Source organism: Primulina tabacum, chromosome 5 (assembly GCF_025594145.1).
Source record: "Primulina tabacum isolate GXHZ01 chromosome 5, ASM2559414v2, whole genome shotgun sequence".
NCBI lineage: Eukaryota > Viridiplantae > Streptophyta > Magnoliopsida > Lamiales > Gesneriaceae > Primulina > Primulina tabacum.
In genome coordinates this window covers 35,214,046-35,232,276 of record NC_134554.1, presented here as the reverse complement: position 1 = coordinate 35,232,276, position 18,231 = coordinate 35,214,046, and the positions used below count along the sequence as shown (strand labels likewise).

Sequence of the window (18,231 nt, the reverse complement as noted above, 5' to 3'; positions counted from 1 at the left end):
AAACAAAAATTACACCACCATTGTAATAAAAAAAAGATTGTTTATTTATTCAGTAATATTTTTTATATATTAAATTTTAATTAAATAGTCTGTTTATTTTATTTTTTAAGCAAAAAAAAAGTCGATTGATATATGAACTTTGTTAATAACCTAACTGATAAATTGATACATAATATAAAATTGTAGTCAACTTTTACATTAAATATTATTAAAATACCCATTTTAACCCTAATTATGTATTGAAGTGCTATTTAATCAAAAGTTGACGTAACAAAATATATTTTACTCTTTGTTTAATTGATAATTAATTTAAATTTTCTATTGTCAGTTTGTATATAATTAATTAATTTTCGAACGAAAATAATAACGATTGACTTCATAGAACTCAACTCCCCACTAACATACCACTATATCATTATTATTATTGTCCTCATTCGCCCTATTATTATTATATATACTATATTATATTATTAAGTATGAGATCTTATAATAACTATATTAGAAGACATCAAAATAGTTAATTTCATAATTATCTTTTTTATCTTAGTAAAAACCTCTTCAAGTCACTCTATATTTTACATATAAAAAAATATAAACAAAATTTCTCCTTTAAATCGAACAACTCTTCTAAATTGAAAATAATTTCGTGTTTATTGTTTAGTATTATTTGATCAAATTAAAAATAATAATAACACATGCAAGACATGTGTATCTTTTTCTAGTTATTATTATTGTTTCTCTGCAGTTGACCGTTTTATTTAATTTTAAAAATTAGTTTTTATCTATGAATTATTTGGTTATTTTGATAAGATTAAAATTTTAAATGTATATATGAAATATGTGTTTTGATACTAATAGAATATTACAAAATAGTTTAATTATTATTGTATTCTCCAAGACATTTTAAGGTTATAAAAGCGTTGACATAACCTCAAGTCTTTCATTCAATAATCTCCCCATGTACTAATACTATATGCCATGGGACCACATACGCGGTACGCTTGTACATGTGAACGTGTTGCACGTATTAAAATTTTGGAAAAATTATTATGAATTTTTCGATACGTTATGTTATCAAAATCGAATCTTAGTCTCGTATTTTTTTATTTTTCGACAATTTTGATAATTTTTTTAACAATTTTAATCATTTTTACATTGAAGTATTTACGTGGACACGTCGGCAACTCAGTGTCATACTATCATAATAGGGATCGAACAAGATCATGTGTTCGAGTTTCACCGATGAATTGTTGGAAGAGCATCCCCTGTAATGGAGTTGATGGCCTAATCTGACCAGGTACCCGTGTGGGTCAATTGTGGCTCCCATAAGTCTTTGATCAAAAAAGAATCAGACAAAAATAATTAGAAGGAATCTTAGCCTATATTTTGTATTTTATTCGTGTTACATTTTATTCAAATAAGTCTTATTTATATAAATTATTAAAATTTAAACTCGCTAAATACCATTGATTAAAAATATACAATTAATCATTGATAAAATATTTGATTCATATATTTTTTTAATTAAAAAATATGAATATATTTTTTTAATAATTTATTGTACTTGGGATATCGATTTATTTTTTAAAAACTAAATAAATACAATGTTTTATAATGGTTAATTTTATTTTTCACTCAATATCATTGATTAAGAAAATACAATTAATCATTAGATTCATCTATTTTTTAATTAGAAAATATGAATATATTGTTTTAATAATTTATTGTGCTTGAAATATCGATTTATTTTTTAAAAAATAATTAAATAAAATATTTTATAATGATTAATTTTATTTTGTACATTATGTTTGCTTTTACTTTTCTTTCTTTTACTTTTCTGTGTTTGTCCATATATACTTGCTGGTCTAGGTGCTACCTAGCCAACATTTATCTGAATTCTTTATATATGAAAATAAGGAGTGATCGGATTCTCAAGTAAGCAACAATGGCTGGCGGCGGCGGAGAGGGCGTCTCCTTAGAGTACACGCCGACGTGGGTTGTGGCCATGGTCTGCACGGGGATAGTTGCCATCTCTTTAGCTGCTGAAAGATCTCTTCACATGGCTGGCAAGGTACCAATATGAATCCAATGGAATTTCAAGAATTTTACGTTTTTTTTTTTTGTCATTTTTAAGATGATTTTGAAATGATTCTTGGTTTAATGCAGTATTTGTTGAAGAAAAACCAGGGAGCTCTCTTCCAGGCCTTGCAGAAAATTAAAGAAGGTGTCTTATATATAATTTAAGTGAATTTAGCAGAAGAATCAATATATACGTGTGGTTGTGTGTTGATCATTTTAGCCTTATTTGATGAATCTTGAATCAATGGAATGAAATCTTGACTAGTTGTTTGTTTTATAAACCAGAGTTGATGTTGCTTGGGTTTATATCTCTAATGCTGATCGTGTTTCAAGATCGAATCGGTAAAATATGCATCCCCACGCACTATATGAATCACTGGTTGCCTTGCAACAAAGTAGAAACCGATGCAAAATCCACAGCCCACTTGGAGTTAGATCAGGTTCAAGTTTTCGCAAGCCGACACCTTCTGGCAGCCGCATCTGATGCCTCGGGATACTGTGAAGCTAAGGTAGTCCACACGTTTCCGAGTTTTATGATTTAAAGATGAGAAAATTACTTTTTTCATCCCTATTTTTGGGTTTAAAACCATAAATGTCCCGCAATTTCGGAATTTTAGATATTTTTCATCCACGACGTTAATTCATTGTTAAAAACGTACCAATGAAAAAAGGGAACGTGGACAAAGTCTCTTGCTTCCTCTTCTGCTAGTTTTTAAAGATATTTAACACCAAATAGCAGGGTCTCTTGTGAGACGGTTTCACGAATCTTTATCTGTGAGACGTGTCAACCATACCAATATTCACAAAAAAATAATAATTTTTCATGGATGATTCAAATAAGATATTTGTCTCACAAAATACGATCTGTGAGATCGTCTCACACAAGTTTTTGCCAAATCAAAAACATCTAAAATTCAAAAAAGTATTTGACCCTTTAGATATCGAGTAGGACTCTTGTGAGATGGTATCACGAATATTTAGACGTGTTAATCCTATCGATATTCAGATTAAAAAGTAATATTCTTATCATAAAAAGTAATACTTTTTCATTGATGACCCAAATAAGAGATTCATCTCACAAAATACGATCCGTGAGGTCGTCTCCTACGAATTTTTGCGTTAAATATCACTTGTAACTATGGAAATAATTAAGATTTTTTTTATTTCTTTCTCCTTCATGTTAGGGAAAAGCACCATTGTTATCCCTGAAAGCTTTGCACGATCTCCATATCTTTATCTTTGTGTTAGCCGTTTCGCATATTATTTTCTCTGCTGCAACAATTGTCTTGGGGGGATTAAAGGTAATGATATTCTTCATAAATCTTTGTTCTCTTTTAGCTTTTTAGACTTGACGTTTTTAATCATGTGTGCATCCATTTTGGTTTATATTCCAGATACGTCAATGGAGACATTGGGAAGATTCAATTCAGAATAGGAAATACGATCCCGAAGAAGTCGTGAAAAAGAAGATCACTCACCTGAAAGACGACGCCTTCATCATGGGCCGGATTTCGGGCATTGCAAGAATAGCTCTGTTCGGTTGGTTGGTAAGTCTTCTTCAAGAATGATCAATTCGTTTGTCTAAATTTATGCATACGCATCAGCAAATAAGGCATTCCCTTTCGGTTTCAGAAGTCATTCTTCAAGCAATTTTATGGATCAGTTAAGAAATCAGAGTACACCAGTCTCCGCCATGGTTTCATTATGGTAAACTGGCGAAATCTTCGCCTTCTTGGTTTTGATGTTCCACGTTTATATGTAGGCTAGGTGATCATGGGATTATGTTGTGTGCAGGCTCATTGTAAAGGAAACCCAAAGTTCAACTTTTACAAGTACATGGTTCGTGCTTTTGAGAAAGATTTTAAGAAAGTTGTCGGAATAAGGTACGGTGCATTCCCCCCATGTCGATTGGGCTATCACGAGAGTCTGAGTTTCGTCATTTAACTTTCTTTAATCAATAAACGACATACAGATTGTTAAGCAAAAATGTTACAAAAGATTTCTTCTTGTTTCATCGACACATCTAAGAAATTAATCGATTTTTTCCAAGCATAACTGATAACAATCGATCGTTGATACTTGAACTATTCTCCATGAATGCAGTTGGTATCTTTGGCTTTTCGTGGTTCTTTTCTTGCTGTTGAATGTTTCAGGTAAGTGGTAACGAATTCAATATCCAAGCTAGCTACAATTATAGCAGTCAATTCTTGAATCCTGAACATATTTGTGTATGTGTGTGTATATATATATATGTTGATCTATTCAGGTTGGCATGCATATTTTTGGATCTCATTCGTTCCCTTAGTCGTAAGTAACTTACTTCGATACATATCCATTGAGTACCAATCCATACATAAAGATAATTTGTTCCAACTTATATAAATATATATCGAGTTCGTTTATTTTTTTCGGGTTTTTGGTGTCAGCTTCTGCTTGCTGTTGGGACTAAGCTTGAGCACATCATCACGGAATTGGCGGTCGAGGTCGCGAATAAACATATAGCTGTGGAAGGAGATGTGGCTGTGAGACCTTCAGACGACTACTTCTGGTTCCACCGGCCTCGTCTTGTGCTTCTACTGATTCATGTGCTTCTGTTCCAGAATGCCTTTGAGATTGCGGTTTTCTTCTGGATGTTGGTAATCAAATGATCCTTCAAATCACTGCCATTTTCCCTTTCTTTCTTCTTCTTTTTTACAGAATCCAAATTTGATGAACAAAATTTCATCTCATTCTCACAGGTTACTTTTGGTTTTGACTCATGCATAATGGGAGAAGCTGGTTTTATCATTCCTAGACTTGTTATTGGGTAAATTCTCACTCACATGCACTCAAAAATCACATAGTATTTATATTTCAATTTTTTTTAATTACATATGTCAGTGCTACGTAGATGTCACGTCAGCGTCACGTCAAAAAAAATTAAAATTACAAAAAATAAAAATAACGGACTAAAACTTATATTTGAAAATCTAAAAAAAAGAAATTTGTTCAGGTCCTTCTTACTTTTGATATGCCTTTCTTTGTTAATTTTTAATGATGAATTAACAATGAAAGATGATTAAAAATGGCTAAAATTTATAAAGTCTTGGTCTCGTATCTTTCAATTTTTTTTATAATGACACCGATGTGGCATTGCACATATTAGCACCATATAGATATCACATCGACGTCATATCGAAAAAAGACTAAAATTATAAAAAAATAATGGACTAAAACTGAAATTTGAAAACATACGAAACCAAAACAAAAATTTGTTCGGTCCTCACTTTTGATGTCTTTTTCGTTAGTTTTTAATCGTGAATTAACATGATAAAAAATGCCTAAAATTTATAAATCAAATAGATATTTTTAGCACATCCAAACATAAGAGATTCCATGTCTTCTTGATATACAATGAATCCCACAATTTTAATGGTGCTGGACTGGTGGGTACATGCAGGGTGTTTGTGCAATTTCTTTGCAGTTACAGTACTCTTCCACTCTATGCCATTGTCGCACAGGTATCTATTTATTGTATCTGTAAGCTAGTTTTTTTCTAAATTACAATTATAATGGGAACATATTATATTATTATATTAATATATATGAGTTTAATACTAATCTTTTTAATTAAATGTAAGAAAAATTAAGGTGATTTAATCATGAAAAATATAATATTTTATGCATTAATCAAAATCCATTGTAAATACTATAATTAATTTTATAGAATTTTAAAATAATGAGTATATTGTAAAAACAATTTTTTTGATTTAATTTTATTATGATAATATCTTATTCAACATAAAGGATAATTTTGAAAAGAGAAAATAATGAATGGCAAAATAGAATTTGATGTGTTGGTGGAGTCTTTTTTAAAGTGAGTATGATCTCTTGTGAGACGGTCTTACAAATCTTTATATGTGAGATGAGTCAACTCTACCGATATTCATAATAAAAAGTAATACTCTTAGCACAAAAAGTAATATTTTTTCATGGATGACCCAAATAAGAGATCTGTCTCACAAAATACGATCCGTGAGACCGTCTCACACAAATTTTTGCTTTTTAAAATTATGTAAATAAGGTAAAATATATTGTAAACTTAATTAAACCTTCCTCAATTTTTATTCAATTTTTTCATTCAAATTAAACCACCACATCTTCCAAATAAAAATAATCACAACATCAAATAGATTTATCGTTAATTTTTACACATGCATAGATAATATACACTTGTTCTTCGAACGGGGTTTAATAATTTCTCACTTATCATGAATGTGGGAAGATGGGAAGTTCATTCAACAAGGCAATATTTGACGATCATATACAAGTTGGTCTAGTGGGTTGGGCTCAGAAGGCGAAGTTGAAGAACAAGGAACACAAGAGTGACGACGCGAACCGGCGACAAATATCTAGTCAAGAGTCTCCTCTCATACGCGAATCTGAACGAGGAAAACCACAAGAAATCGAGCTTAGTTGAGGAAGCAGATAATGCGATGAGAGGAGAACTCTTCAAGGCCAAAATTTGGACTGAGATGTTGCTTCCTTGAATGGTTGTATAATTGTGTCTGAGTATTTGGTTTAGTGGTTAGCTAGTTGTAGTAACAATATATAATGCTTCATTTTCCTCTGTATATTTTGTGTAAGACAAAATGTATAATTATTCAATTTGTCTCAATTACTTGTTGGAAAAAAATTGTGGCTTGAATTAGGAAGTATTAAAATTGAACTAATGTGCAAATAAAGAGTCTGATTTATAATTAGAGGAGAAGCTTTTTAATTCCCATGATCATCATCTTAATGGTGTGATTAAGTGATCATCATTAATATATGGTAGTGGGGATTATTGGGCTTTTAGAGGGGCTAATTGCACCAACCTATGTGAAAAGTTTAAAAAGCATAAAATCTCCTAAAAATATTAATATTATTGAAAATAAGAGTTGAAATTATTGAATGTTGAAAATAAGAGATGTAAATATTGAAAATTAGTGTGTGATGATGCATTTATTTTTAGATTATTTCCAAAGAAATTCTATAAATAAGTCTCTTAATTTGCGAAGAAAAAAACAATTGAGTGGAGAAAATTTTATAAAGTGTGTAGTTTAATATATTTTGTGAGTTTGAGATTTTTATTTTTTACAGTAAATTTTTACTTTTAACACGTTATCAGCACGATACTCGAAAGATCTCCATATTTTCCAAAGCTCCAAAACCCAAGAAAAAGGTAACAATATTCAAAAGTAAGAATATTTATTTTACTAATTATTTATTTTTATTTTGTATATATTTAATATATAATATCATTTTATTATATAAAAAGAGTTTATGACACCTCATTATTTTAACGTGATGTGGTTATATTATTACATTGCTTATATATTGTTATCGTGTTATTGTTTATTTATTGTATATATATATTTGAATAATATCATGTTATTATATAAAAGGAGTTTATGACATCTCATTATAATAACATGATCTGATTATTTCATCGTTTATATATTTTTATTGTGTTAAATAATAATTACATATATATTTGTACAATGTCACAGTATTATATAAAAGGAGTCCCTGACACATCATTATAATGATGTGATGTGATATATATAATTATTTAAACATGATTAACATTATATACATCATATTAATATCATAAAATTTACATATACATACATTTATTTTTTTAAGATTTTGTAACGGTCATAAACGTCTATTTTTTACCCTATAAATATGATTTTACAAACGCATTCAATCACTCCAAACTTACTCACCATCCTTAAAAAATTTCTTCATCAAAATTTTGGAAGAAGAAGAAGATGGTTCTTTCAAGGTTATTTTGTATAATTATTTTGGTTATTATACTCACTAGTATTGTATTTATCAGAGAATATCCGCCTCACGTTTTTTTTTTATTTTAAGAATGCTGTTACTTATAATTCATCTGTTACTTTGTATCATCATATTAATAGATTTAGAACATAACTAATAAATGAATTGTAATTTTTCTAGTACTATCATGTCAAATTTGACAAAGTTTGAATTTGTTGCGCTCAACATTACGGGAAAAAATAATATGACATCGACTCTAGATGTAGAAATGCATCTTGAGTCGTTGGGTCTAAATGAAATCATTAAAGAAAATGATATTTCATCATCACAAGAAAATGCAAAAGCTATGATATTTTTGCATCTACATCTTGATGAAGGACTTAAAATGTGAATATCTTATTGAAAAAGATCTCATTCCTCTATGGAAAGGATTAAGAAATATTTGAACATAAAGTCAGTGATTACAACTCGACAATATATCGAATAATCTCGCAATTAAAATTTTGTGGACATGAGATTACGAAATTAAAAATGGTTGAAAAAACATTTTCTAATTTTCACTCATCAAATATAACTCTACAACAACAATATAGAACGTGTGGATTTGCGAGATATTCTGAACTCGTCGCATGTCTTCTTGTGGCGGAAAAGAACAACGAGCTGCTAATGAGAAATCAGCAGTTCCGACCCACTAGATCAACACATTTCTAGAAGTAAATGTTGTAAGTAAAAATAAATTTAAACCTGGAAACCAGAATCAAAGTCAAAGACAAGGTTTTGGTCGAGGTCGAAATCGAGATTGTGGTCGTGGACGTGGAAGTGATTGTGGTCGTGGTTGTGGTCACGGCCGTGCTTTTGAAAACAATCGAGATAGTTACTTCTATAACTCAAAAAGATATCATGAGACGTCACAGACCACCCACTAAAAAATACATCACGAGAACATGAATGTTAATGAAAATTACTCAAAACGGATTTGAAAGTTCTTGTTTTAGATGCGGCACTCCAGGACATTGGTGTCGTATTTATCGAGCCGCCGAGCACCTTTGTAAGCTATATAAAGAATCAATAAAAAAAATAAAAAGAGACCAATTTCACTGAACACAGTGACCGTTTGAGTTATTCAACTCATTTTGATGCTGCAGATTTTCTTAATGATTTCTTTGGAAATGATCAATATATTGGTGTGATAGAAATGTAAAATATTTTATTTTTCGTGTGCTCATATGCTAATGTTTTGTTGTGTATTTTGATATGTGATAAGTGCAAGAATTTCACTTAATTTATATGATAATCCATTTGAATAATGTTGGTTTCAGACAAAATTACGCTTGGTATTTATTGTTTTTTGTGTCGTGCAGGAGAAAAACGACTGTTAGATTATTGATGGCGATTAAGGACAAATTTTGATGTTGAACGATTGACGGATTAGCGCCACAACGCCAAGGAACAAGACCCGCATCGCTAAGGTTTCAAGGAGGAAAACAGGCGCCTAGGTGCCACATTGCAACATCGCAGCGCTAGGACGTACAAATGATTAGCGCCACAAAGAAGCGCCGTAGCGCCAGTAACACCGAACAAGAGGCACCTAGGCGCTAAGAAACAAGTGCCGTGGCGCCACACCTTAAACACACGGGCTCCTAGGCGCTGCCCAAGCGAGCAGCACCGCGGCGCTAATGGCGGCGAGAATCAAACAAATGGGCTTGAACTCACGGCCCAGACAAAAATATAAAAGAGAGAAAGCCTACAACACAAGGGCAACCGTTTTTGGAGGAAATTTCACACGGAAGACGAGAGGACACACGAGAAGAATATCTGGAGCGCAAAGATCGATCAAGAAGACGAAGAACGACGAATCTGGGGACAGAGACGCCACTTCTGATTTGTTATATGATTCATTCACCTTTATTTTCTTGTGTTGTGTTGTCTAAACCTTCTAACATGTCTTGTTTTTCGTTTAAATTTCGTTATGAACTAATTTTCCATTCTAGAGGATGATGTAGCTTTGTTGATAAGATAATTTGATTCGGTTGTTTATATGATTGAATTTCTTTTTGTTTAAGGGTGTTTCTTTGTTTTTATTCGATTTCAGTTTACTGGCCATAACTTGTTGTTGTCTGATTAATTCTAATTCTACAACTTCGGAGAGGGACTAGGATTATAGTTTATTAGAGACACATCGTTGAATGTTTATATCGTTCGGAAGGCGTATAACTTTAGTGAGGCCTATGTAAGATCATCGGTTGCATATATCATTTAAACCTTAGATTCTTATTAGGAATGTTTGAATCGAAACTTGAATGGTATAATTTATTCGTCACATGGGAAATGATGAATAAAATAATTAAGTTTTCTTGGTCATTAAATAATTTGAATTCATGAATATAAATTAAACTGAGAATATTTATCATGGAAATTAAGTGAAATCTCTCCTCTAGATATTTTCTCTCATTGATATTTTCACGTAATATTTATTTGCTATTAATTCATTTTCAGTAAACCAAACATTTTATTGATTCTTCTAAATAAAGTCGTGACTATTTTAATTACAAGTATAGATATATTTTTACATACACACTCCTCGTGGGAACGATACTTTACTCATTTATATTAAAACTTGACAACCGTGCGGTTGCGAGCGAAAAATAAACAACAATATGCGTTATATTTTTCAATAAATTACACATGTATTGTCACTAATTTTTTCATTGCATATTTTTTTAAAAGTTCAAATATGGAAAATACTATGAACAAAGCTAAACAAGGAACTAATCCTGTGGAAGTTTGCATACCTGATAGTGGTACAACGCAGACTATTCTCCGAGATCAAAGATATTTTTTGGAACTAAAACCAACAAAAATAATGATGAATACAATATCAGGTCCTGTAGACTTGATTAAAGGTTGTGGTAAATACATTTTTTATTACCCAATGGTAGAAAATTTTTGATAAATGATGCTTTGTATTCACCATAATCGAAAAAAAAATTGTTGAGTTTTAATAACATATATTCTCATGGGTACGATACTCAGACAATATATGAAAGAAATGAGAAATATATGTGCCTTACCACATATAAATCGGGAAATAAATACGTAGTTGAAAAACTACCAATGCTCTCTACATGATTGCATTATACACATATAAGTCCAATTGAATCAAACATGATAGTTGATAATTATTCAATATTAATCAATTGGTAGGATCGATTAAGACATCCTGGTTCAACAGTGATACGAAGAATTATAAAAAAATACACATGGTCATCCGCTGAAAGACTAGAATATCTTTCAAAATAATAAGTTTCAATGTAAAGCATGTTCTCTTGGAAAACTTATTATAAGACCATCACCAACTAAAATCCAAACTGAATCACCCATGTTTCTTGAACGTATTCAGGGTGATATTTGTGGGCAATTCATCCATCATGTAGACCATTTAGAAATTTTATGATATTGATCGATGCCTCCAGTAGATGGTCAAATATATGTTTATTATCAACTCGAAATGTGGCATTTGCAAGATTACTTGCTCAAATAATAAAATCGTAGAATCAATTTTCCTATCATACAATCAAGAAAATTAGATTTGATAATGCTGGTGAATTTACTTCTCAAACTTTCAATGTTGCTCATGTACATACACAAAATGGATTAGCCGAATCATTGATTAAACGTCTACAACTGATTGCTAGACCAATGATTATGAAAACAAAACTCCATGTTTCTATATGGGGACATTCAATTTTACATGATGTTGCATTAATTCGAATCAGACCAGGTGCATATCATAAATACTCCCCATTGCAGCTTGATTTTGGTAAAGAACCAGACATTTCTCAACTGAGAATTTTTGGATGTATGATATATATGCATATTGCATCGCCTAAATGAACAAAAATGAGATCTCAAAGAAACATAGAAATTTATATCGGTTATGATAGCCCATTAATCATCCGATATCTTGAGTCTCAGACAGGCGACGTGTTTACAGAATGTTTTGCTGATTGTCATGTTAATGGGAAATCTTCTCAATTTTAGGGGGATAAAATAAACATATCGAAAAGAAAATTGCATGGTATACATCTGGATCCAATAACTAAACAATGTGAAAAAGATGTACAACAAATTGTGCACTTGCAAAGAATAGCAAGTCAAATACCAGATGCATTTACAGACACAAAAGGAGTACTAAATCATATATACATGTTGTAAATTCCCCTTGCTAGAATTGAAATTCCAAAAAAACAAATTGAATACACTCATGATGTCATAAAATGATTGAAGCGTGGAAGGCCAATCGGTCCCAAGAATACAAATCCTCGAAAAAAAGCATAGAGAAACACGATAATCACAAAATAGAGAATGATATTCCGGCATAAATACATAATGATGAAAATGTTTTGTTAGAACTACAGACTAATGAGAATTATGAAATTTCTATCAATTATATTAATACTGGAAAAATATGGACCTTGGAAAAACAAAGTATTGTTTGAATTTGCAAATTGAACAAAAAAAAACGTGAAATATTTGTTCACAAGTCAAATTAAACAGAAAAAGATCCTTAAACGTTTTAATATAGATAAATTAAATCCTTTAAGTACTCCAATGGTTGTTAGATCATTAAACACATAAAATGATCCATTCCGACCATGTGAAGATGATGAAGTTATTCTTGTTCCATAAGTATCATATCTAAGTGCTATTGGTGCCCTTATGTATCTTGCAAATTGTACAAGACCTGATATATCTTTTACTGTAAATTTATTGGGAAGATTTAGCTCATATCCAACAAAGAGACACTAGAACGGAATTAGACATATATTCTCTTATCTACGAGAAATGACAGACTTGGAACTTTTGTATTAAAAAGATATCAATCAAAGTATAATTGGTTATGATGATGTTGGGTGCCTATCTGATCCACACAAGGCACGTTTCCAAACCGGGTATGTATTTACTCGTGGAGGCACTGTAATTTCTTGGCGTTTACATAAACAAACACTCGTAACAACTTCATCAAATCACACTGAGATTATTGCACTACATGAAACAAGCCATGAATGTGTGTGGCTAAAATCAATTACCCAACATATCCAAATCTCATGCAGATTATCTGTGAAGTCCCGAAAATTTTAAGTCCATATGAACCACGTGCGTGCAAGTTATTAAATTCCTTATGTATTTTATGATTTTAATGCATACTTTCATTTAATTTATGAAATTTATTATTTTAATTATTTATGTTTATTTAATGTACGTTAAAATGTTTTCTTGAGTTTATGTTCAGATGTTTATTCGAGGCGGAATCAAGGAAAGGAGACCGGGACGATTTTAGTAAATATTATTGTGGTATTTTATTTTAAGTTAGGCTTGAGGCATTTTTAAATAATTTATGAAGTTTAAAGCCTAATTTGAATATTAAGTTATTTTAGAATTTTAAACTTTTAAAGTTTATTAATTTAAGGATGTATTATTTTTAGTAGAGAATCATCATTTTTATTTAGTATACTAATTGATTAATTAGTATTTTTATTATATTAATTTAAAATCCTTAAAATGATCATTTACTAAATGATTTATTTAAACATGCAAGCACACACAATTTGACTCACACACACACTCACACCTTTACACATACATATACACGTATATTACATATACACACAAAACAAAACACATGTTATTCAACCTATTTGACTAAGGAGAAAAGAAAGTTTTTAAAAACTCTTCTCTCCATTATTATTTTTGGTTCCTCTCCACTTTTCTTTATCAAATTGTCTTTCCAAGAGCACGTCCATCTTTTTTTTTCTTTGCAATATTCCAGCATCTTTTGGTTGAGGTTATTCAAGAAAAATTCGAGCAAAGTTAGTCCCGGATCGTCTTCCGTATCGTCTCCGCTTCGGTATCGTCGTTACGGTATTTTTAAATATCAAAAGGCACGTATAATCTGTTCTTGCTGCATCGATCATGTCATATTATGTATTAAGTTGTTTTTAAGCATAAAAATGTATGTATGATGTAGAAGTTTGAGCAGAAAAATCTACCGAATGTATTTGGAAGTATTTTTGGAGTTGAAATTTCGTGTTATGATGGTCTTTCGAAAACTGCAATTTTTCTGTACATATTTTGAGAAAACTTTCAACAACAAAAACGTAGATCTTTTCGATTTGATATAAAATTCGAGTTATTTAAATTAAAAACGAGTGAGTTATGGTGTTTTTAGTATGACTGCTCAAATTAGATCCGAAAATTTCTGTTTTGATGTTATTTCGAAAACTGCAATTTTTCGGTACATATTTTGAGAAAACTTTCAACTACAAAAACGTAGATCTTTTCGATACGTTCGATTTGATATAAAATTTGAGTTATTTGGATTAAAAACGAGTGAGTTATGATGTTTTTCGTATGACTGCTCAAATCGTGTTTCAAGAAAGTTATGAATTTTAATGTGTTCTTGAAGTTTTTATGTTGCAGGCTTTGTTGGGGATCGATGGGTGATCGTTGCTGCATATAAGAAAGTTAGTAATGATGTTTAGAGTATTTTTGAGGTTTCGATTCATGTCGTTAAAAGCTTGAATTATTAAGAAGTCGTAAGAAATAAACTTTAATATAAATGACAGTATTTTTGGGTCGTATAAATTGTAGGGTGATTATAAAAGTTTAGTTCATTGTTATGGTGTCCTAGAATGGTCTCATAGTGTGGAATCTTGATGCATTATGTGTTAATTGGGAGAATAGACATGTCATAAAATTTTCATCAAATAATTCGTTGGGCAGACGGACACGGACCCGGAGACGGAGGTTAGCACGGGGTTCGTGCCTTTTCATTTCTTCGACACATATTTAAACGCACAGACACGGACCCGTACACGGACCTAGGGACGGGGTCCGTGCTCCTTCTTTTACATGACACATATGAGGCAGTACCTACACGGACCCGGGGCCTGACCTTGGTACGGGGTCCGTGTAGCTTCAGTTTTTGGGATAAATATTTTATCACTTAAGGTTTGGTTTGAGGTGTTATGGTATTATTTAACATTAATGTTTTACAAGGTCAAGTGGTGAGAAATTATAGAATGTTCTAAGAAATTATTTAGCTTGAGATTAAGCATGACTTTTACGTTTAAGTTGTACACGTTAAGCTTATGAATTCATGTTAGTATGTTGCAGCAACGACACGATTGACATCCAACGAATCCCTCAGCGCTAAGTAAGTATGTATGACGTGCAAAGAAAATATTTGAAGTTTTTGAGGTATGCTAAATGTCTTGTGACCAAAAGTAAATGGGTTTGGAAGTCGGTGAACGTGGCCGAGGACCTCTCCACCCCGTTAAATTATGAACGGGTTTGAAGTTAGGATTGGAAAGCGTTAAATTATGAACGGGGACCAATCCGCCCGTTAAATTATGAACGGGTTAGATCGTGGTTGTGAAGCGTTAAATTATGAACGTGGATCAACTGGCCTGTTAAATTATGAACAGGGATCTCATGTATGTGGCAGTGGATACGTCCCTGTCAGCCCAGTACTGTGGTTTGTCTTATCAGATATTTATTATGTTAAGGGTCACTTGCTTTGAAACATCCTCTACGAAAATGATGAAGTTACGTATGTTCAATTATGTTCAAGTATGCAGTATGTTTATGAAAGTTTATGATGATGGCACGTCAGAGTATGTATGTACGTATGTTCAAAGTCATTATGCAAAATTCAAAGTTATTATGCAAAGTTCAAGCTATTATTCAAGTTCAAGTTTCAAAGTATGTATGTTCAAGTTTTAAGGTTATTATGAAAGTTTTAAATTTATTATGCAAGTTTCAAGTTTATTATGCAAGTTCAAGTTTGAAGTTATGTATGTTCTATTTTTAAGTTGCATGCGATTTTATTATGTAGTACTCGTTATTCCAGTTTATACGTGTTGAGTTTTTAGACTCACTAGACTTGATCGATGCAGGTGAGTATGTTGATGAGGAGACAGGAGGTGGCGACCAAGGGGCAGGCTTGGACTGAGCGGAAGGCTAAACCCGAGGACCACTATGTTTATGTTTTATGAAAACTTTAAAATATTATGTTTTTATGTTGGTTGTGAGATAATTTGGAATAAGTACTTTGTTGGAAAATTTGAGTATGGGATGTTGATTTTAAATATTATTATGTTGAATGATAAGTAACGACTGTATGAATTTTATGTTTAAGAAAATTTTTAATTTTTCCGCAAATTTTGAAGTAGTAAAAGTACGGTACGTTTCAGTTGGTATCAGAGCGGTGTTCTTGTAAAGGGTTATGCCTACTGCCAGTCGCAAGAAGCTCACGAAGTCACACCTCAAGTCTGTAAGTTTTAAAGTCTTTTAAGTAATGAACATCAAGTCATGATTTCAGTATGTGTATGCTTTAAATTCTATTACCTGTATGTTTACATGACATACGTTTCAGAGTACAGGCTAACTTGTCATTATGAATTGAGATTGGATCTTTAAAATTTTTATGCATGTTATGACATGAAATGAGAAAGTAATTAATTTCTTGCATGTTGGTGTGGTGGACTTGGACATGAGTAAGAAATTTATTTTTGGGCGTTTGGAAAAGTTGAAAATGATTTGTCTATATTAATTTTTGGTTAATAGTACTGATGTTATACTTGTGGGTCATAAGTTAAACTTGATAATGATGAATGCTTTTGGGACTTGTAGATTTTATAAGAAATTTCTGATGATTCATGGTTGTTAGCTGAGTTGATTCTTTTAGAACTCCATTAAAGGATTTATGGTTCGGGACTACGACGATCTTTAGAAATATAAAGACGTAGAATTTATTTAGGATGCATGTCTTTCCAGTTGGATTTAAGGATTGAATTGCACGAATTGAAAATTTTAAAGACCTAAGTGCAAAGCAATATTCTAAGGGATTATTTTCGAATTTACCAAATTTTGGGATTAAATTATTAGTTCAAGAATTTTAAGGTTAATGGGGTTAAGTCGAAAAATTTATGGGTATGAAGATGCAAATTTCAAAGAGTTGTAGGGCCAAAATATAAATTTTGGGAACTTTAAGGGCCAAATTGCAAAGTCCGAAATTTTGAGGATTAAATACAAACTTTTGAGGAACACTTGGGATTTTAAATATTAATAGAAATATAAGACATGTTGTGGAATTGATTTTGGGTTTAATAAGCTTAAGATTGTCGAACTTTATGTTACGAGAAACTTATAAGATGGAATTAAGAATGCCAACAACTTATGGATAATTGTGGAATTCTTGAAATTTAGGACAATTGGGTAATTTTTTTTAGGAAATTAAGAATTTATGCTACAATTTTAAGAAATTGGGAGAACCAGTTTAGCGGTAAATGAGAATTGAATGGTTTAAATGATAGAAATCTCGAGGATTTAAGCTCGAAGAGATCATTAGAACATTGAAGTATTTGGGTTATAATATTATAAGAAATGGTAATCAAGGGAGTTGTAAGATGAATTGATATTTGGCTCGAAAGTTAGGCGCTAATGAATTAATGTTGCGGCAAATTAAGAATTTAGAATGATAACGATTTGAGGTAAAAGTTGCTCAATTAACTAAGTTATAAGAGTAGACAATAAGTTAGCAAAATTTTTGGGAACTTAAGATTTATGTGTTATAAGTTTTTATCAATGATCTTAACAGCTAGGACTATACTTTTGTTGGAATTTTATTTTCTAGAAAGTTGACTATGATCGATGGTTAGGTTACTCGATAGATGTATGAAAAGATTTAAGTAGACATCTGGTTTTGAGAAATTTTTTTTTTTTGTAAGTTATTAAGAAAATTGGGAATAAGTAAATATGTGTGTTGGAATTATGTTATCTAAAACTATTTGGATTGCGCAAGTTGAATTTAAAATGTATGAAATATTTGTTAGTACGGAAATTTTTGTGGGTGAAATAAATACAAAAGGGAATTAGTGGTGTTCAACATAAGTTATCAATCAATGAATATTAAGATTTTTTTTTTATTATTAAGAAATCTAAAAGTTTGCCATGGTGGTACGACAAATCACGATGCATTTTATTAATTAATGAATATTACAATACAAAGTAATGGATAAACAACAATTACAAGTAATCGTAAAAATAAAGAAAAAACATGAGGAGGATATTCTCCGATAAATACAAGAATCGTAAATATAATAACTAAAATAATTGAAAATAACTTTGCAAAAGCCATCTTCTTTTTCTTCGGAAAAAAAAAAAAAATTTGATGAAGAATAAGTTTTAGAAGAGAAGAGAAAGTTGGAGTGATTGAATGTATTTGTGATATGGTATTTATAGAGAGAAAAAAAAAAAAACTAGCCGTTAGTTACCGTTTTA

At 31.1% G+C, this 18,231-nt stretch overlaps 1 protein-coding gene across 1 annotated transcript; it reads left to right on the top strand.

The window, feature by feature from the left end:
• The first annotated feature begins 1,878 nt into the window (after positions 1-1,878).
• Positions 1,879-6,785, top strand: LOC142547468 (MLO-like protein 1). Its single transcript, XM_075655785.1, has 13 exons — positions 1,879-2,071; positions 2,167-2,224; positions 2,365-2,588; positions 3,264-3,380; positions 3,474-3,626; positions 3,712-3,786; positions 3,874-3,962; positions 4,183-4,232; positions 4,346-4,386; positions 4,506-4,715; positions 4,818-4,885; positions 5,519-5,579; positions 6,344-6,785. Exons 1-13 carry the CDS (start codon positions 1,946-1,948, stop codon positions 6,536-6,538), a joined length of 1,467 nt encoding a protein of 488 aa, XP_075511900.1. The 5' UTR covers positions 1,879-1,945; the 3' UTR covers positions 6,539-6,785.
• Positions 6,786-18,231: the final 11,446 nt, after the last annotated feature.

Coding starts and splice junctions, on each gene's coding strand:
- LOC142547468 (XM_075655785.1), top strand. CDS start 1,946: ATGGCTGGCGGCGGCGGAGAGGGCGTCTCCTTAGAGTACACGCCGACG. Junction 2,225..2,364: donor CTTGCAGAAAATTAAAGAAG/GTGTCTTATATA, acceptor TTTATAAACCAG/AGTTGATGTTGCTTGGGTTT. Junction 3,787..3,873: donor TCCGCCATGGTTTCATTATG/GTAAACTGGCGA, acceptor TGTTGTGTGCAG/GCTCATTGTAAAGGAAACCC.